Here is a 17903-nt window from a genome sequence, read left to right as displayed (position 1 = left end):
TTATCGTCGTAAGAGTGAATACCTGGTATGTGATTTCTATATAATTTTTCATGACGAAGATAAAAATGTGGTGTAAAATGCAGTAAGCGCAATAATGTTTGTAGTTAGCGTTTTAATTAGTTAAATTACACCTCTTTCAGATACCATATTACTTTAATAAATAATTAAGTTTTTCATCAACAAAAATCAATAAAAGCGAACTATGTGAAAACGCGTATGCGAGGTTTTCACTTTAATGCGACGTTATGTTGAATCATTATGTGCGAAAAGTCTGTCCAGGTTATGCACATTGTTTTGCTTTGTTAATTGTAAATTTAAAAGTGAAATAAATTAATTAAAAACGTGAACCGCGTTTGCATCACTGCCTTAAGTCGCGCGTGTGTGTAAAGACGATTAGCGACTGCATCGCTGCTAACGGACTGTAGAAGTCGCCGTGTGTAATCGCTCTCAAAGTTTTACGGGTTTATATAACCAATGGTCGGAATAAATAAGATTTAGGTGAAAGATTAGTTTCAAAAAAGTAATTAATTAATATTATCCACTCTGTCACTCCTTGTAGATATTATCTTCTCATTTGGAACACTGTATTCCAACCATTGATAATAACAATAAAACGTACGTTGGTATATAGAGAGGTATTGTAACTAAATACAGATTTAAATACTTTCGTAGTTATAATGGTTATGGCTAATTAAAGGTTTCTTGCCATGGTCTGATTGAAATTTATATAAAATATCGGGGAAACAAAGAGAAATCATACCGTGGCAAAAAACCTGTCATTAGTGATAATCATTGTAATTAAATTCCATTCTTAAACCTGGGTCCAGTACTGAGACGTATTTAGGTTGGAACTAGTCAGTCACATATGTACATATGGTTGGAACTAGTCAGTCACATATGTACATATGGGACTGACTAGTTCCTTAAATTAGACTGTAGACTGTAGAGGTCAATAGATATTTCGAAATTTTATCGAATTTTGCTTTTGTCAGCGCTGCTATCAACACAATTTGATTTTTTTTAATGATATTAAGAGACGGGACGAACAAGTCGGTGGGAAAATTTTAAATCACAAAGATCTGAAGGGCACTGCCGCTGCGCCTGTCACCATGAGACATAAGTTGACAAGTCCCGTGTGCCTATAGTTTCACCAGCACCCTTACCCTGCAAAACCGGAACGCAGTAATGCTCACATTACTACTTGGCGGCAGTATTTCCCTGGGCGTACTCTTTCCCAAGGAGCTGTACTGCTACTCGACTACTACAGTAGCAACGACTTATTTGAAATTATTTAAATGTTAGCTAGGACGAACCCTTCAACAGAATAATTTTGTATTATAAATACTTTATATACCCTTTCTGACAAATACTTTGTAAAGTTTGAAACTCACCTTAACATCTCCCATAAGTCTCAACTTTTCAGCTAGAACATTGCCACCCTCATCCACATGTTCGAATATATTAACACAACCCTCTTCATTAGAACATGACCTACATTGATTCGCGTCCATGTACTCGCACTTGGGCTTCACTTGCAGTTCTAACTTTTGCTTTAAATCGAACAATTTCATATCGTCTTCATAATCATTATCGTCTAATGTATCGTTACAATTGTCGTTATAATTATTTATTTGGTTTTCAACTTTGTGTTTTATTACTGTTGGCGTACGGTCTTTAATTGCGTCATACTTGGTCATCGCTTCGTAGTATGGCCATTGTTCAGTTAGGATACCTTTGTTGGCGAATTTCTTTTTCCACTGAAATTTTGGTAATATTTAATAAATGTATTCTAAAGATTTGTTAGAAACGGTCTAACTTTCGACCTCGGCATATAACTGGCATAACTTCTATATTGTAGTAGGGAGGAAAATATGTAGTAAACAGGTATAATCCATCTAAGATAAGAGATCAGTGGCCCTAATCTCGAAGCACGAAATCCTAAAGTTTCGATCGGGGCTAGAACTAAGAATGTATGACAGTTCTGAATGGGCCGTTTGACAGTTTCGAACCCGTCTTTTCGTCGACAGATTTCCAAAGTAGTACCGTAGATCATTCATTAAACAAGAGCCAATATGATTGCCCGCAGGTTTGTTCATTGTTCAATTGAAGTGAAGGCAACTCTATTTAAAGCCTTCTGTACATCTTTGTATACAAGCCGGCTCGTGGGCGCATTATACGCAAATGCAGTACGGTGTTCTGTGTGTGCAATTCACTCGTGACATGACATTCATCACTCGTTCACGATGCTGCTGGGGCTGCCCAGATACTACAGCGGGCGTAACTACGGATTTCGTGCTTCGAAAGTCGGATCCCAGAATCGTGTCGAGTTTATGAACATTCTTTTTTGAACTTGGCCATTGGACTTGACAAACTTACCCTGTAGGTTTTAAGTAGATGTGTCCAGATATCGGGTAAATCTAACAAGCTGTGGTCCAATGGTAAACCAATACTTCGCAGTCTTTTTTCCACCTCTCTACGAAAAAACCACGACGTTAGGTGATGGTTTATTTGTAATAGTATATAAAATGGTTTGTTGCAGTCAACATGTTGGATTCCATACTTTGGACCGTTAAGTGACTTATGGCCATTTAAGTACCAAGCCTTAAACCAATGCTTAAATTGACAAGATGCTTTTAATATATGTACTGAGAGGGTTTAAAACGTACTTAAGTTCAGTACAAGTGAACAGTTGAATGTAAAGGGAGAAGAGCCGTTGTCTGTTTGTTAAACAACCAGATATATAATATATTTCTGGTGAAAACCTAACAACTTATAAATTTCGTGATTGTTACACATAGGAAATGAAACTATTTTTCCGGATTTAAATCGTGTAATTTTTTTTTAAACAAACCTAAAAATAAGAAAATAAGCATTACTCCACAACATGTTGTTCCTGTGTAATAAATATGTTTAAAAAAACAAACGTGATTTAAATCCGGAAAAATAATTTCATTTCTTACAGAAATATATATTTATTACAGCACAACGCATTCTTCCCTTTATTTGACGACTTACGTGGCTCAGCGCTTAGCATTAGATGCGGAGGTCCCGAGTTCGATTCCCGGTAGAACCAAATTAGGAAACGAACTTTTCAAAATTGGTCTGGGTGTCTCTGGTTCTCACAGTATAAGAAATTTCCTAGCTTCAGACCAGGTTACCTGGCACTATCATTATTATTGATACTAAGATCGGACAATTCAAAAAAAATCCATCGATCTGACTGGAATCGATTCCTGCTAGAACCAAATTGGGAAAACTTTTCAAGATTGGTCTGGGTGTCTCTGGTTTTTATAGTATAAGAAATTTCCTAGATTCAGGCTGGGGTACAGTCAAGAGCATGTCAAGCTTGACACATTGTACTTTGGACCGTTCTTATCGTAAGCGGCATAGAGTTGGATTTAAGTCTTAAGTGTCAAGCTTAACGTCCCTACCTCTCTTGACCCTACCTGGCACTATCATTATAACTTATACTAAGATCGAACAATACAAAAGACTGTTTTCATAGCGGGTCAAGCAAGTTATTTTTCTTTGTGTTAGATCTTTCTATCAATAATGAACTAATGGAGCATTTGGACAAAAAATATTTGAATATCCTCGGTAGTAAAACATCATGATTCAACAAATAAGTATGACACTATTACTGATATTATGAGCAATGAAGTTTTTATTTAAGATACACTCACCTCCATGATTGGTCCTTATAAGATAATTTGAACAAATGTTCTTGATCTATTCTAGCATTTATAAGATGTGACACCCATTCTTCTTGCCCTGTGACGACAAAAAATAATCGGTATTTATACATGACTTTGTTCTCAATTCCTTAAGCTGTCCGTTCACTAGACTATATTTCACTCATTTTATGTCCAGGTTGCGGAAGGTGTGTCTTAAAACACGCGAATTTTCTTTAGCAAAATTCTTTTGTTCACTGTAATGGCGAAGTTAGATACGTTGTCTAGTGTATAAAAAGCTTTGCAATACAAAAATACTTCATTACACGTCTAGAGACATTAAAATATAACAACTAATAACATAAAATAAGTATTACTCTACAACGTGTTGTTTCTGTGTAATAGGCCAATTTATTAAAATAGAATAATATCTTACAGCCAATAAGCGGGTTTAAGCTGAGATTTCCCTCCCCTAAGTAGAGCTCGAATAGGTTGTAGTACACCCAAGATTTGTTGTTTGTAGCCTTCGCTTTCTGGAACTCCTGTTTACAAAAAAAAAATCAAGTACAGACGTTGTCATGAGTTTAACATTAGATATTGACTAATAAAGTTTCGTATATAATTCTTAGAAATACACAAGTCATATATATATTATATATAAGCAAGTGTGGGACGAACAAGTCGTGCGCACGGTGGTAAGCGACACAACTTTCATTCAACTTTCAAGTCATTAGCAGGTGCAGTGCCACTTAGAGCTTTAAATCGCAAAGATTTAAGGGGCACTGCCACTGCGCCCGTCACCCTGAGACATAAGTTGATAGGGTTATATGTGCCTGTAATTTCACCCTTACCCTTCAAAACCGGAACGCAGTAATGCTCACATTACGGCTTGGCGGCAGATATAGGCAAGGTGGCAATACTTTCCTGGACGAACTCTTTTACAAGGAGATCTACTGCTAATAAAATAAAACTAAACGATATACTTTATTCTTCACGCACGAGACCAAAATGGTACATAGATGACTTAGAATATTAATATTAGTGCGCTAAGACGGACTTATCGCTAAGAGCGATCTCTTCCAGGAAAACTTTGAGGCAGACGAAAACTACTGATAGGAAGATGCAGGGTGCTAATGGTAAAAGTTTAAAAGCGTATATAAACATATTTCTTGTATTAAATAATAAATAAAGAATATATATCATGCAACAAACGTATTACGAAACAAACTTACGGAAAATGTAGCCGCCCATTTTCTACAGATTTCTCTACCGGTTAATGTTTTCGGGAACCCATACTCTTCTTTCATGGTGGCTAGTAAGTCGCTGCAATTAACATTTTATTGTGTATTTACTTTTTAGTTTCCTGTGCGAGCTCCATAAAACCATTGTTAAAATATGTTATGTACAGTCGGTGCCCTCACTTAAGTATCCACTACTTGTATAGCACTTAGTACAAATAGTGGATACCTAAGTGAGGGCACCGACTCTGTACATGGATGATAAAAATCCACGGTAGCTAACTCTGGTTATATACTCTATGGTAATAACTAATAACCCGTTTAACACCTGCAGGTTGTATTGATCTGATTGTGACGACGAGACTTTCTTGACAGTCGTCTTCATAAAGCCTCAAATTCATTTAAGGAGCAATGTATACGTTTCTATAATAAGATTCCGATTGATATTCAAAATTTGCCATTTACGATGAGTAAAACTATTGTGAAACAAAAACCTTATACTATAGGTTATTATAAAACTTCTGCGCACTTGGATGTCAAAAATCCGTGATAGTAACCCGTTTAGCTCTTTCAGGTGTTCTCGATCTAAGATGTTTAAATTAAATGTTGTAATGATAAATATTTACAAAGAGCAACCCCTAGAGTTTCTTGATCATTCTTCTTAAGGGAATCTGCCTTATGAATGAGCGGTAGAGTTTAATCAGTATGACAATTTCAAATATAATTTTCGTACCTATGAAACAAAGATTATTTGATTTCAACTGCGAGAGATTTTTCACACCGCTTTTCAAGGTGCCACTATCTCTAAGGTCCCTGGTTGGATTCCCTGCCGGGTTGGAAACCAGCTTTCTATATTGTCTCGGGTCTGGGTGTTTGTTGTACTGTCATTGTTTTCGATTTCCATATCATAAGTGCTTTAGTTACTTACTTTGCGATCAGAACCACGTATGTTATGTTGTATAATATTTATTTATTTATCGTATTTGATGTAAATCTTGTAAATGATAAATGTATCCAAAAGTTTATTTACAAAAGGCAACCCCGAGTGCAATTTACTACCTATGAAATAAAGATGGTGGAAGATTATGGAGCTTGCATAGGGAATGTAATTTGAATGCGGAATAACTTTTTTTCAACTGGTATAAGCTTTACGTTTATATCAATCTCAGTTAATAGGAAGTTAATAATAATTACAATAATTCACAACTTACTTCCATGCCCACTTTCTCTCCCTGAACAGCCAATCGTTTTGTAACCTGATCTGTATGAATGTCTCCGTGATATCCTTGGACCCTAAAATAAAACGTTTATACATATAATAATGCGTATTTCCAAATTTTGGATTACAATAAAAATAATAAAACTACGATAAGTTTAAATCATTATAAGATGTATACAAGATAAATAAATGTTTTTTTCTTTATGCGACTGTGGACATTTGAAATGTCGTAAGGAATATTTTGTCGTAAGGTCAAAATTTCCCTTAGGACAAAATGTCCCTTACGACATTCCAAATTTCCGCCATCGAATTATGATACTAGTCTCTCAAAAAGGTAACTTGTAACATTAATTAATAAAAGCTTTAAAACGATTTTCACGTTCCCAATCAATTAGTTAATCAGGCTACTGAACAGAGAAGTTACACTTAGCAACTGCAAGATTGTACATAACTTAAGGTCAATTTTAAACAATGACAAATTTTGTACACAATGCTTATATACTATTATGTATAGATGTAGCCCACCGTATACGGTAAATCCGTTAAAATGTTTTATTTACTATAGTATAACGTGGCTCAACTCGACGTTGCGTCGTAGTGTTTACTTTGCGTATGGATGGCGCAAAGTCCTACTCGTGCCATGTGAGCTCCTCCAGGAATCTTAGCATCTTCTTGGGCTTACTGAAGATTTTGGGGGGCGACCTCAGCCCTTCAAGATATTTCGCTTTGTAGTTGTTTATGTATAGTAATGAACCAAAATATTGTTCCATATGAAAATTCATGTTATGAATCCATCTGCAATTTGTTCTTAAAGCTATAAACGTACCCGTTATATGGTCCTGTGATTTATAATCAAATGTTTTTTGTAACATTTCTCTGCCTCAGTTAACTTAACAGTGCCTAATTTACTATGTAACAGAACACACAAAAATGATTTCTATACTCACACTGAAACTCCTCTTCAATAACATCGGTATCATCTCTATTTTTAAACACATAATTGTTGCTAGTCTTGCGTTGTCTGTACTCTACTCCCGTTTCGGTCTCCACCTTTATGAGATACTTTGGGTCGTTTTTGGTGTAATACTCTAGCACCGCGCCATAGAGAGGCCAGTCTGACGATTCTATGCCCTTCTTTTGTTTCATCCGGTGTTTCCTCTGTAAACAGACAAATTTATTAATACACACATCGGCACATTTCGCGGAAGACTACTTAAATCGTATTAATACTTAACGTAGTAATACTTAAATCGGTCACGGTTGACCGTTGAGTCAACCGTGACCATGGAACCTGTAAAGGGCCCGAAACGTCGGTTTGTTTGAAAAAACAAATGTACGCGATTTAAATCCGGGAAAATGGTTTCATTTCCTATGTATAACAATCGCGAAAACCTAAGAACTCGATAATATACATTTTGTTTAACTTCGATTTCTTTCAATAAACTTTGAGTAAAACTACTAAATCGATGTTTAAAAGATGATTATTTAATTGCAACTTTATATATACTTCGTATTTATTTAGATATAAACGTTACTATTTTATAATCTCACTATGTTTTCGTTCCACTAAATATGCCGCTATGTGCATTAAAGTACCGGTTTCTCTATTTCAAAGTATTTATTATCTATTTTTGCTAAGAGTTCACCAATCCATCCAGGCCTTATATCGATTTTGTTTGACCACTCTGTATAGTTATTTTTGTCATGTTATCTGTGATAGTAGTAACTCAGATTACAAAACATAGGCAGATGGAGCGCGCCGAACACGAAAATGAAGCCATCAAAGCAAATACAAATTCAAAAGCGAATACAAACTCGCGTCAGTACTAAGTTCAGCGTCACACTGTTTGCACGTCACGAGTAATTAGTTATTTTATGTTTAAAAATGCCGTCTTGTAAAACATTGTAAAAGTTGTTCACAAAAACAAAGAAAATAAGATGGAATATCTGTTCACAGGGAACTATTGTTAATTTAAATGTTTTGTAATTTATTTACCAGATATTTTTTGAGATTCACTCGGAACACAAAACCTCGACATAAATTCGTATGTGTTGCCAGTTTATATCGAAATGAGTTTCCTTAAATTATGTAAATATGCATGAGTGATAGGCCCATCGAATAATTCGTGCTTTTTTATAGAAATTAAATAATGCATGCATATACACACAGAATGGTCCAATTACAACGATCCAAAATTGTTTTAGGTACCTAACTCAGATTTACCTAAATTATTCTCAAACCCATCTCGAGTGGCCATAATGTAACATAAAAGAAAATGTTCAAAAACAGCTAAAATTTTAGCCCTATACTGCCCTCGTAACGAAAAAAAGGCACAGCTATGCGTACTTTAGCAGTTGTGCCTTTTTTCGTTCCGAGGGCAGTATAGATACAGAGAACTTTCACTTTTGTGTACACATGTCATAAACAAACAATTTTAGTCAAATTAGAACATAATCGTCAATGCTATTGAATTGATTATAAAGTTAATTTAAAAAAAAATAATAGAAAAATATTTGATGGTCAGATTGCTCTACATATCAAAATTAGAAACGAATGCACGATGTATAGACACGAAACGGTAGTATTATAAATAAAATAAAAATTAGCACTATCAAAGTGTTCCAATTTAAAATGTCTTAATAAAATATTCTTTCCTTTGTGTGATGTAAATCAAATAATAACAATTAAATATTAACTTATATTGCATATAATTTGTCTGATATCCTAATACCACTTAAGTACCTATATTGCAAAATAACATTTCCAGTTTGTAACAGTATTATAGAAAGCAACAGACAAAAATACGGGAGTTTTTTCGAAGCATCTGGCAATCTTACACGCACACAAATGCGCGTATCTACAGTCCTAGTTGTCACGCACACAATAAATGAAAAGTGGCTTCACTTCGTTTCTTGCGTATGCTCCATCTGCCTATTGTTTTGTAATCTGAGAGTAGGAAGAAGCTTTTAGTACGAATATCAGCAATAATGTTATGTCGATAATGTACGCCGATAGTGCATTCATAATATGGAGCATTTAGTGCCAATTCCCATCTTCAATAATAAAGTAACATACTTTGGAAAGTAGGTACTATTTTTGGAAAACTGACTTAAAAAAAGTTACGTACAAAATACTACATGTATATATTTTTAGTTATATTTAGACATTAATCATATTTGGCACTAGTCAAATTGCATATTTGTCTGTCTGTGTAAGGTTTTTTATAGTAATATAAATTATAATTATTAATACAAATAATTAAAAACAAACAAATAATAAGAAAAAGTCCCTTCGATCTGGCTGAATTCGAACCAACGTTTTCCAGCAAACCATGCCAGCCGCTATGCAAACTAAGCAACGGAACGAACAAAAAATTACAATTATTAAAACGACATCTGTAGTCAGCTGCTGGTAGCTATAAAGGTACCTGGCTGAGTGAAGAAAAGCTTTCATAGATTTCTCACAGATGGCGCTACGGCAAAAAAGTCGTTAAAAACCAATAACAAAGATCTGCAACAACCACATAGAATAATTCGTAAGGTCCGCTAGTTCGTTCCGTGGCTTAGTTGGCGTGGCGTCTGATTTGCTGGTAGACGTTGGTTCGAATCCAGCTGGATCGAAGGATTAAAAAATTATAACAAGCTTAAAAATTATAATATAAATTTTATATTAATCAAAATACTATTGGTATTATTTTATAATTTATAATTCAAATATAATAATCCATTTTCGAAGTGACTGTACACTCCCTCCTACCTCTGCATTTGCATTGAAATCGAGTCTAAGCACTGGGCATTTGCATTCAACTAAGAGAGTGACAAAATCCATGTCTGTCCTTTAGAACATTGGAATGTCTTTTGTGAGTATGCATTTAAACGTTGACACTAATATTATTTAAATAAGACTTATGTATGTATATGTGGCTTTGTTATTTGTTATACAAATATAAAAGTATAAAGGTGGTTACAGATTTGAGCAAGGCGCTTCTTACAACGTAATCGGCATTTTGCGGCAGGTTATGCGCGGTGCTACGCACTAAAAAAGGTCGTAAGTCGTAGTCTTTGTGGTCGTAATTGCACAGGAATTTATTTTTTTTGTTAAAAGTAACACTGTTGCTTAGGAATAAAAGACATACATTAAAGGTCATCCTTATGTGATGCCATAGTCCTTGAATGTCTTGTATGCAGCAATTTTGGGGCAAATCTTGACATCTCATTGCTCTCTCAACAGTTCTGTGAAACATAGTTTAATTTTAGTATTACAAACTGAAATACGCATTTAAAAAAAATATGAATTACAGGAAATAAAATTCATATACCTCCACATGTTGTAAAAGTCTAGTTTCAAAACTGTAGTCTCTGTTATACATGTTATTAACTTTAACCTCCATTCGTCTGACCCTGTTGAATAAATTTATTAGGTTTTATTATTATTTACATATAAAAAAAAACACAGTAGCATTAAAATTGTGTAGCAATATAAATCATAAAACTAAAAGTTTTCATTGCTTAAAGGGACTCAATAAAAATTCGGTTTTCCCCATTTCAACTAACATCACAGTTATTAATGGTAGAGTCAGTAGTTACACTCCACCCATTTTTAGCAAAACAATAATGATACTTATGACGCCATTGAGATAATGAAGTCACAAACAAGTATTACCGCGCCTACCAAGTCGTGATTTCTTAATATTTACTATCTACTTATAATTATTTTATAATGCCAATGAAATTTTATCATTTATCTCATTTATTTATTGATTCTTGTCAAATGCCCTAGAAAGAGATTTTAATAACTACAACAAAATTAGCAGGAGAATTTACTCAACAATTGAATTTATGAGATGTTTTATAAACAGGGACCGAAATAAGCATAGTATATTTATCTAAATTAAATTTAAACTTTTGAAGACGAGAACTAATAGGCATTATATAGGTGCGTTGCAGTTTTTGTCATTTTTCATCAAGTGAGATACAAGGTCAAATGCACACTTATTTTATCAATAACAAAAACAAACTAGATAAATTTCAAGTTATACAATTAGAGTGAATTTTACCTCCATCTGAAATCCCAGAATGATACAAAAATAAAAAGCAAAGAGCAAATACAAAATAGTTACAGTTTTACTTGGAATTACAAAACTTTTATTCCGAATACACTACCATAGTAAAGTCATCTTTGGCTAAATTTGTGAACCTCATATAACCTACTGTGAAACCTTAATGTGAAATTTTGAGGAGGCACAAAAAACAGAATTACCAGAAATAATTATATGACAATCTATATTTTATAACCAGAAAAGGATCTACAAATTAAATTTTGAGCGTTAATTGCCCAATAATGTGCTCAAAGAGTAAAACAGGTATTTTGTCCAAAAACAGTCTTACAGGGTTTTCAAATTTAGCCAACGCATTGCTAGTTACACATCAAAAATACAGAGCAAAATACTATTCAATAATTCCAAGATTTCATAGTGACGTATCCACTTTATGTGTATTACTTCCTTGAAGTTTTATTAAAACAAAAAAAATTGTCTATTCCAATCTCTGTTCATAAGATTAACATACTAGGAACCTTTTTAATTATCTAGTGGTTTTTTTTTTGGATTCTGAAAGTTTTTTGTTGTCTGCTTATAAGATATGCACCATGAAACCTTTTTATTTTTTTGTGGTTTGTTTTTAGAATGTAAAAGTTATTTGTTGTCTGCTTATAAATGTACACAAGAGAAATCTTTTTATTTTTCTAGTGTCTCTTTTTGTAATATGAAAGTTATTTGTTGTTTGCTTATAAAGATATGCACAAAAACAGCTTTGCCATTTTTTAGTTTTTTTTTTAAGTATGAAACTGATTTTGTTGCAATATTGTTTGTGATATTTACTTACATGAACTGTACTTATCCAGAACCTTAGTTTTACCAAATATTTTCTCAAACTGCTTGTAATATGGCCAACTCTTATTCTTTGATTTCTTCGCTATTTTGTACATCTGAAAGAAACCACACAATATTGAAATCATTTACTTATTGAGTTCTTAGGTTTTCATGATTGTTACACATAGGAAATGAAAGGCTGACTGTCCCTGTTAGCCCTGACTATGGGACCTGTAGAGGGACCCAAAGTTGATAATTTGAAAAAACAAATATATGCAATTTAGATCTCAAAAAATAGTTTTTTTTCCTAAACTTAATAACAGGAAAAAACATGAAAGGCATGTAAATAATATTGTAATTTCAGGCAAACTTGGCTATATGGGCATATTCTAGTTTTTGCCATTTGATTATGTGCAAAGAGTCTGGGCTGTCTAATTCTAAAGTTATTGAAGACAATTATTATTCTACAGTTGTTGATTGACACAATTATAAAGTGCAGTAGCACTGGATTCATAAATGAAAAGAGCAATTGAAAAAAATACTTTTAAACAACTTACATCATACATGTAAGACCACTTCTTTCTCACATGGTTAAGGGTCATTGCATCGGGAAATCCTTGGTTCAGCAGAATTTGACGAAATTCCCTGTAAACATGATAACGTTTATTCTATAAGTCTGAAATCAATATTACGTAGGTAATTTGTTTACAGCTCATTATGTTTGTTATTGCCTTTTCAAAACGATTTTTAAAATTATTTTTGCATTAATATGTAATTTCTTCATTCAAATATCTTACGAAAACATGCAAACTAACGTTCCACTTATAATGACAACGTGTGTAAACAATACCTATACCATTGGCATATCATCTCTACAATTCTAAGAATTTCTTAACAACTTACTTCCAAGGTTGCTTTTTCTTTTTGAACAGCAAATCATTCTCGTATCTTAAATCCAATAGCCTTAAATTCAACTCGTGCGTCCCTAAAATAATAAGGAAAATTAGCAAATTTAAGCAAAAATGATAAAAAAAAATGGACTTTATACTCACAAACAAATGTCTTTTCTTCCATGGCCACGGTGTAGACTATAAAAGTAGTAATATAGGAATAAATTCACAAAACACTCAAGACAATTATATAAATTAATTACGGAATTTAAAAATAATTTAACAAATTACAGAAATGATGTGATGTCCTCAACCAATTCACTTTGATAACAAATGACAAGCAGTGACACCAACACAGAACAAACCATAAATGATTTATTCATTAAGTGAATAAGAAGTAAAAATCAACAATTTATGTATTTCGAATCTACTGTAAACTGTGGTATTGATTCGAAATACACAAAATGAACGATTGGAAAATGGCAACCACGAGTTGTAATAGACAACATAGAGCTACTGTCAAACAAAGCTATTTTGGTTTTGCGACTGTTCTTCAGTTTCACGTGGTTTTCCAGTTTTCGGCATGTTTTATAGAATTTTACATGAAACATTGAGTTAATTAGTAGAGAATGCTTCGCCTTTTAGTGACAAAGAATTTGTATCAAAATAGTTTTCATAGTCTTTCACTACATTCGAATAGTGCATACAAAACTTCGAATCCAGAAATAAAATGTTCGTTTTGCCGAAAAATTCTTCTAGGTCAACCGTATACAGGTATTTATAAGTTTAAAATGGAGGTCGGCTTATGAACTTAGTAGATAAAAGCTATTGTAACCGGTGTGGTGTAAGTAAATATAACCTGCAAGTTGAATTGCGTAACTTTTCGGTCTCTTTCCAGAGAGCCTTTTGCTCACGAGGCACCAGTCCACGAGGACGGCTAATGCCCTAAGATCCTCGCGAAAGAAAGCTAAGCACAAGAACTACAAAAAATATGGTGAACTTCTTGAAGGTATGTTTATTGTTTGTGTTGTTTACTTTTATTGGAAGGAGTATGTAAACAAGATTTGTGAAACCTAAATTAATATTACAGTCGGAGACAAGGCCATGACGGAAATGAAGGTGTCTATAAGCAAGCTAAAGGCCTCGCATTTATCTAAATTAGCAATAAGTCCAGTATCCCTGGGTCAACTTCATCAGCTCACAACAAAACACACCACTGCCAAGAAACCAGTCCTTAAAGAAGTAGACCCTGAGCTTCTCCAAATAATTAAGGATAAGATTTTAAAGAAGGCTGCTCCAGCTGCTAAGGAAATACTCCTAGAAGATGACCAATGTGCTTTAATTTACACAAATCATTCTGTTACTGGTGTTGATGACAGATTTAAAACTAAACAATACATAGATACTGTGAAACAGAGTTATTACAACTTCCGCAAAGCTACAATCTATGACCAGAGACTGCAAGACTTGAGATATGCAATCAATGAAGGTCTTAACCAAGAATTTGACCTTGAGATAGCACCAAAATTGACAGACACAAAGTTTGAGCTCTCCCCGTTACCAAAAAGTCCACATGCAGTATTTAGAGAATTATTTATAGATAATAATTTAGATAGTTTTGATCAAGAATTGATGAACCATATAACAAATATGCAGTAAGTATGAAATGAATAAAATGTTCATTATATTACAGTTTAAGACATTTATTTCTCAAAACTAAATATAAACATTCAATTACAATGAGAAATACATAAATATATAAGAACAAATTCATATTTACACAATGCTGTTGCATAGTCTTAAAATTTATGTTTTGAAATAACAGTGCTAGACATACACCTATGATAAGTAATATTTTATTCGTACAACGAGGGAACCATGTGGAGAGTTAGAGAGTTACAATTGAAAGCAATTATTGCCTATGCTGGTGAATTGTATTTTATATGTGGAACTTTAGAGTCATTGAACAAAAGTTTTTTTTTAATGATGTATATTTCTTTGATATGCTTCAGAAGATTGTTATACAGGTTGGCAACTTCATACTGAATATTCTTACTACCAAGCTTGGTGTGTAGTTTGTATAGGCATAAATTATGGGCATTTCTTAATTGTTTGATTTGAGTTTGAATCTTTGTAATAAAAACTACTGGAGAATAACTGTCTTTTGTCAGTATCTTTCTAATCAAAATATGTATGTGGTAATTATACATTTGTGCAAGTGTCTTTTATTTGGTTCTGTGAAAGGCAGTATTTATTATAATTTGTGTAGAGGAGACGTGAAGAACTGTAAGTCCATATTTTGGAATTTAGATGTTTTTACAAAGATTACTTTAGAATGCTAAAAATCAAGCAATGGTAAAAGACATAAAATCTTACTGTTGTTTGTTTTTTATTTAAAATATTTTATTTATATGATATTTGATTTCGAGTTCTTAGGTTTTCGCGATTGTTACACATAGGAAATGAAACTATTTGTCTGGATTTAAATCGCGTATATTTGTTCTTTCAAACAAACTTTGTTTTTTGTTTGAAAAAACAAATGTACGCGATTTAAATCTGGAAAAATAGTTTCATTTCCTATGATATTTGATTTTTACAATTATTTTAATTGTCTAATTGAGAGCCTCATTCTCTTTAAAACGCTCTGTAGTGTATATACACTATATTTATATACATATATATGTACATTACTGTTTGACATCTAAGGTTTTTACTTCTCACCAATTTTTTTTAATGCCATCTGTCCCACTGCTGGGCAAATGTGCTCCTCCACCTCTCTGTTTTACACCACGAAGATCCAGTCTTTTAGGCCACATGTCAGACGAGTTTTGGGCTAAGGCCACCACAGAATGGATCCCAAAAGATAGAAAATGGCCATGCAGCAGGCTAAAGCGTCGATAGAGAGACGAGCTAGACCGCGTGCGTCTAACCTGTTATAGCAAAATCTCTATTTGTTTAGCTTTTACATTTTAACTTAAATCAGCGTACCGGGTGTGGCCTTTACGCTACTTAGTACAAGGATAGCTCAATGAAACAACATGTGTTTACTTCAAGTACACGCACGATACGTCCGCTCACACCACTGTCTAGTGTCGTAATACAAGAACGGCGGGCTGCAGTGTAACTTATATTGTCTAATGTCTATGGTATATTATGTGCATACACTACACCGGGCACGCGGGCGAGCCCGACTTGAATTTGGTCTACGCGGCGTCCCGCGTGAGTCGTCGAGCGGAGTCCGCGGCCGAGCGGCGGCCGCGCGGTTGTATTATTCAGAGGAATTTAAATGTTGTTGCCTAGTAAACAGAATTCAGATTCGCCATTAATGTACATGAAGGCGTGGTAACTGGGCGGGCACCGCGCGGCGGTCGCGCGAAATCTTTCTCCTCGTGTAACTGGGCGCTTATAGTCATTCAACTAATCAAAGAAAACCTGATCATATTAAGGAAATCGGTTTATTTTAATAATAATAACGCACACGCTCAACATAGCCCCGCACTAGGGAAACCCTGTGTCGCGGATGCCATGGACACGCACATGGACGACCACAAATTACACCCAGTCACGAGAGAAATAAATGTAGGCCATACAAATATTCCTCCCGGCCCGGGAATCGAACCTGGGACCTCTGCGTGGCAGTCTGGCATGGTAACCATTCGGTTACAGAGGAGTTGATTATAACTCTGAAGACAGAAATTGACCATAAATTTATGTTAATTTTTTAAAGTTACTGGAAAGCATTTATTTTTATGCTTGTCACATACCGGTATGCTTATTAGAAATAAAAATATTGCTAAGTTTATTGTAAGTGATACAATTACAGTCTTAATAGTTTTTGTGTCATTCTAGAACCCAAGGCATTGCCCATCCAGCCATAGAAGATATTTATGATGACCCAACATTGCACAGTGAAATTGCTGAGACCAAAGAGGAATTAGATTTTGAACCTGTTGAACCATCTCCTATTGTCAAAAGCCTTAATACCAAGAAAGCGTAAGTATTCCTTGTGTTCGAAATGTATGTCAAATTATTTATTGTTATTTATCTCAGATTGTTTTTTTTTTTCATCTCATAATCTATTGTTGAGCCATGGGCAGTAGAAACATGTTTTAATATACAGCCTGTTATGTTATAATAAAACGTGTTGTGTTAGACCAAGGGCGTTTTCATATTGCATAGTTCGTTTATACTGATTTTTGTTGGGGAAAAAGTTATAAACTTCTTGCTCAAATATATTATTACGGTATTATAGTATCTGAAAGAGGTATAATTTAACTAATTAAGATCCTAACTACAAATATTATGGCGTTTACTACATTTTACACCACATTTTATCTTCGTCCTGAAAAATTACATAGAAATCACATTTGAGGTACTTATTTACTCTAAGACGACGATATGGAAAATTTTGTGGTTATTTTATCAATTCGCATTGGCTGCAGAAAGCTAGCAATAAAAAAAAAGAAGAAAGAAAAACGAGAGAAACGCCGTGCTAGGCAAGAGATAAGCATGAAGCACGATATCAAAGACATCGAAAAGATTGGAAAAACAGATGCTCTTCACAGATTGCTGGCTGCACATCTGCAGCTGCTTTGCTCACTAAATATGACACAGGAGGTAAGCAATACTACGTTTATTCAGTATAGAGAAACTCTGAACTTGATATAAAGTACTAATGATATTAACCAATAATAAAATTTATTTGAAATTAACTGAGTAGTACCAACTTTCGCATATGTGACCTAAATTTTGTTGTTATCGGCCATTGGGTAATCACACTAGTATACAAGATAAGCTGTATACTTAGTGTGACTGATAAGTGATAACACTTGTGAGAACAGATTTACTCAATTTACATGAAACATTTCCTGGTATTATTATAGTAATTTCCTACAAAATAATAATTTTGCAAAGTTGTTGATAACCATATATGATAAATATGGTGAATAGACAGTGAGATTCAATAGACCTTGAATTTTTTTTTAAACAAATTTAATCAAAGTCAAGTTAATAAT

At 33.9% G+C, this 17903-nt stretch overlaps 2 protein-coding genes across 2 annotated transcripts in view; one reads left to right on the top strand and one right to left on the bottom strand.

The window, feature by feature from the left end:
- Positions 1 to 13072, bottom strand: part of LOC113231540 — a 41052-nt gene extending 27980 nt beyond the window's left edge. The window contains exons 1-13 of the mRNA XM_026465862.1: positions 13051 to 13072; positions 12902 to 12983; positions 12556 to 12643; positions 12012 to 12114; positions 10448 to 10529; positions 10265 to 10361; positions 7076 to 7286; positions 6121 to 6202; positions 4904 to 4994; positions 4108 to 4213; positions 3684 to 3771; positions 2377 to 2473; positions 1392 to 1757 (exon numbers count right to left, since the gene is read on the bottom strand). Of these exons, the coding sequence (XP_026321647.1) occupies positions 1392 to 1757; positions 2377 to 2473; positions 3684 to 3771; positions 4108 to 4213; positions 4904 to 4994; positions 6121 to 6202; positions 7076 to 7286; positions 10265 to 10361; positions 10448 to 10529; positions 12012 to 12114; positions 12556 to 12643; positions 12902 to 12983; positions 13051 to 13072 (1515 nt within the window). The remainder of the gene's footprint in view (positions 1 to 1391; positions 1758 to 2376; positions 2474 to 3683; positions 3772 to 4107; positions 4214 to 4903; positions 4995 to 6120; positions 6203 to 7075; positions 7287 to 10264; positions 10362 to 10447; positions 10530 to 12011; positions 12115 to 12555; positions 12644 to 12901; positions 12984 to 13050) is intronic.
- Positions 13073 to 13517: 445 nt separating this feature from the next.
- LOC113231323 (DNA-directed RNA polymerase, mitochondrial) overlaps positions 13518 to 17903 on the top strand; it is a 22509-nt gene continuing 18123 nt past the window's right edge. Inside the window, exons 1-5 of the mRNA XM_026465602.1 lie at positions 13518 to 13662; positions 13787 to 13897; positions 13979 to 14543; positions 16738 to 16881; positions 17331 to 17505. Coding sequence (XP_026321387.1) covers positions 13518 to 13662; positions 13787 to 13897; positions 13979 to 14543; positions 16738 to 16881; positions 17331 to 17505 — 1140 coding nt within the window. The remainder of the gene's footprint in view (positions 13663 to 13786; positions 13898 to 13978; positions 14544 to 16737; positions 16882 to 17330; positions 17506 to 17903) is intronic.

Source organism: Hyposmocoma kahamanoa, unplaced genomic scaffold (assembly GCF_003589595.1).
Source record: "Hyposmocoma kahamanoa isolate Upper Pololo Valley unplaced genomic scaffold, ASM358959v1 65, whole genome shotgun sequence".
NCBI classification, from domain to species: Eukaryota; Metazoa; Arthropoda; class Insecta; order Lepidoptera; family Cosmopterigidae; genus Hyposmocoma; species Hyposmocoma kahamanoa.
Note: the sequence above shows the minus strand (reverse complement) of the source record. Positions and strands in the feature narration are given on the sequence as shown.